Source organism: Crassostrea angulata, chromosome 5, assembly GCF_025612915.1.
Source record: "Crassostrea angulata isolate pt1a10 chromosome 5, ASM2561291v2, whole genome shotgun sequence".
Classification (NCBI taxonomy): domain Eukaryota; kingdom Metazoa; phylum Mollusca; class Bivalvia; order Ostreida; family Ostreidae; genus Magallana; species Magallana angulata.
The window spans coordinates 42,799,603-42,802,085 of record NC_069115.1 but is presented as its reverse complement, the minus strand read 5'-3'; the positions used below and the strand labels follow the sequence as shown (position 1 = coordinate 42,802,085).

General features: G+C 38.3%; 1 protein-coding gene across 1 annotated transcript; it reads right to left on the bottom strand.

The window, feature by feature from the left end:
* Window positions 1-335: 335 nt before the first annotated feature.
* LOC128185441 (riboflavin biosynthesis protein VVA0006-like) lies at window positions 336-1,073 on the bottom strand. Its single transcript, XM_052855033.1, has one exon. The coding sequence runs from the start codon at window positions 1,071-1,073 to the stop codon at window positions 336-338; it is 738 nt and encodes a 245-aa protein (XP_052710993.1).
* Between the last annotated feature and the right edge of the window lie 1,410 nt (window positions 1,074-2,483).

The window sequence follows — 2,483 nt, the reverse complement described above, 5'->3', positions numbered from 1 at the left end:
TTTGATTTGTGAGTATCAAGAATTTCTATTTCAATATTTTTCTTAAACAAAATCGAAGTGCCTCTGCTAAATGGCGAATCAGAAAAATTGTGTATCGAGTTTCCAAACCACCTTGTATTATACTTATATTCATGTTTTTCGATAAAAAGCGTTTCCTGTAATAATATTATATCAGCATCAATGTCATTTACCCATGTGTATAATTTTGGTCTTTTTTCTAAGGAGTCTAGCCCTCTACAATTAAGTGACAAAATATTTAAAAACTCCATTGATTACATGTCTGCATTTCTGACATTTAACGTACAATATAATTACACAATAATGCAGTATTATAATTAGGATCTGTTCTTCTGGTTTCTTACCGACTGTTTCCGCTGCGGTGCATTCGGACGTCGTGATCGGCCAATGTCGGTAAGTATTTGGCCCATGATGTTTTTGCCTGGCCACGCCTTCATCTCGGTGTACATTGTGCCTTTTTTGTCGAGCCCGGATCCCCAGTAGTCGTCAAAAGCGGCTTCCACGAGTAAAGTGGATGACACAGTTGCAGATATCTTGTCTCTGAATTCAATCACTTGATCGAATTTGGCCTCTAACACCTTGCGCATAATGTCTTTGCGTTGTTGTATCCAGTGATCCGGAACGGTGACTTGGGCGCCTATGCGTTTAGCTTCGAGTGCGGTGGCGGCGTTACGGACAGACGACGCCCTTATGAGATCCCCAGATCGCATGGCCTTGCTGTACTGGAAGGCATGCTCAGCGGAGGCATGCGAAATACCAAAAATCTTGATATCACATGGGTAGAAGTTGGACATCACATCATCCTTACCACTGAAGGCAATTATATCCTTAGGGGAAGTGTCATACTTGGAACATGCTTTGTCCCCTGGGGAATGGCCTGGATTTTTGCAAACTTTGCAACATGTCTCATATTCACAATTAAACCTCAAGTGGTCATCTCCCCAGCAATTGGTACACAAAATGCTTCTCTTGGTAGTAGGTTGCCCCTTATGGAAGATTGAGCATTTAAGCCCTGCGCATTCGCTGCTTTTCGGTAGAAATTTGCCTTGTTCCATTGGTTTTATATATACAAAACGATTTCCATTTAATATTTTTGTCATTTTGAAAGTGTTAGGGTTACGGATTTTTTCATATTGAATGTCTGATGTAAGTATTGCACCTAACTTTTCCAGCATGTTTTTGATACACGTGTCATCCACATATAGCGGTATCCCACGGACCGTTATCCTCACAACATCCTCGCTGGGTTTCTCGGTCCCTGCGGAGAATGGATTGTTATCAAAAACAGCCACTCGAATAAACACTTCCGGTAGATGACGTCACCAAAGTGCGGGAAACTCCACGGATTGTTTTGGGGGGTCTTCGTCGGCCTATACTTTCTCGTCTGGAATTCCGTCCTTGCACGGGAATGGGCGTGCGGGGAACGTCCACCAGATTGCCGTTGATCCTAAACCACGTTGGGCGCCATTTTTGTAACCGTTCTTGGACGAATAAAACAAAACACCAAGGATGGATTACAAAAACATGCTCTATGAATAGAGGCATTAGGCAGGGATGTCCTGTCTCCGCTATAATATTTCTTTTTGTGACGGAAATACTATCTTTAACCATTATGGAAAACAAAGAAATTGCTGGTTTCAAAACCCAATATATGACAAAAGAAATAAAATTGATTCAACATGCAGACGACGCAACATTACCGCTTAGAGACAAACAATCACTAAAGGCTGCGCTAAAATGTATAAATAGTTTTGGTACGATATCTGGCATGTCGCTAAATATAGATAAAACAGAATGTATGCTTCTTGGTGATTTGAGAGGAACAGAAAACACAATACATGGAATTAAGATCAACTTTGATTGTACAAAAGTACTAGGTACATATATTGGACACAACAAAGAAAAAAACATTGAAAAAAATTGGGGAGATAAACTGAAAGAACTAGAGAGACTTTTTGAATCGTGGAAAAAAAGAAAATTAACTATATTATAAATATTAATGCTATTTCCAGATTGATCTACAATATATCAATATTACCATCCCCAAGTTCTGATATTATTAAGAGGGAATGCCACGAACCATCAAGCTTCATCCTTAAAATTAATTGAAACTACATTTTTTGAAAAACCAATTTTTACTCCAGTTGTGGGTCAAGTAAAACAATGCTAATATTTCAGACCATTTTTTTTGCAATATTGCGCTCCATTCCCATGGTAACCAATAGGGAAAAAAAGGGGGGTTGAAATTTGGTGAAATGTGAAATTTTCTCAAATTTAAGATGTTGCATAATGAAAAGTATGAACAAATCAATAGATATACAACTGTTTGCCTCGATTCATTAATTTTCACCATTTTCCCCATATTTTTTTCATTGACTATCAGTTTCAAACGCTATAATAACGAATTTTTTTATCTCAATTTCCCCCAATTTCAATGCTATTTTTCTTAAAGCTGCAACAACATA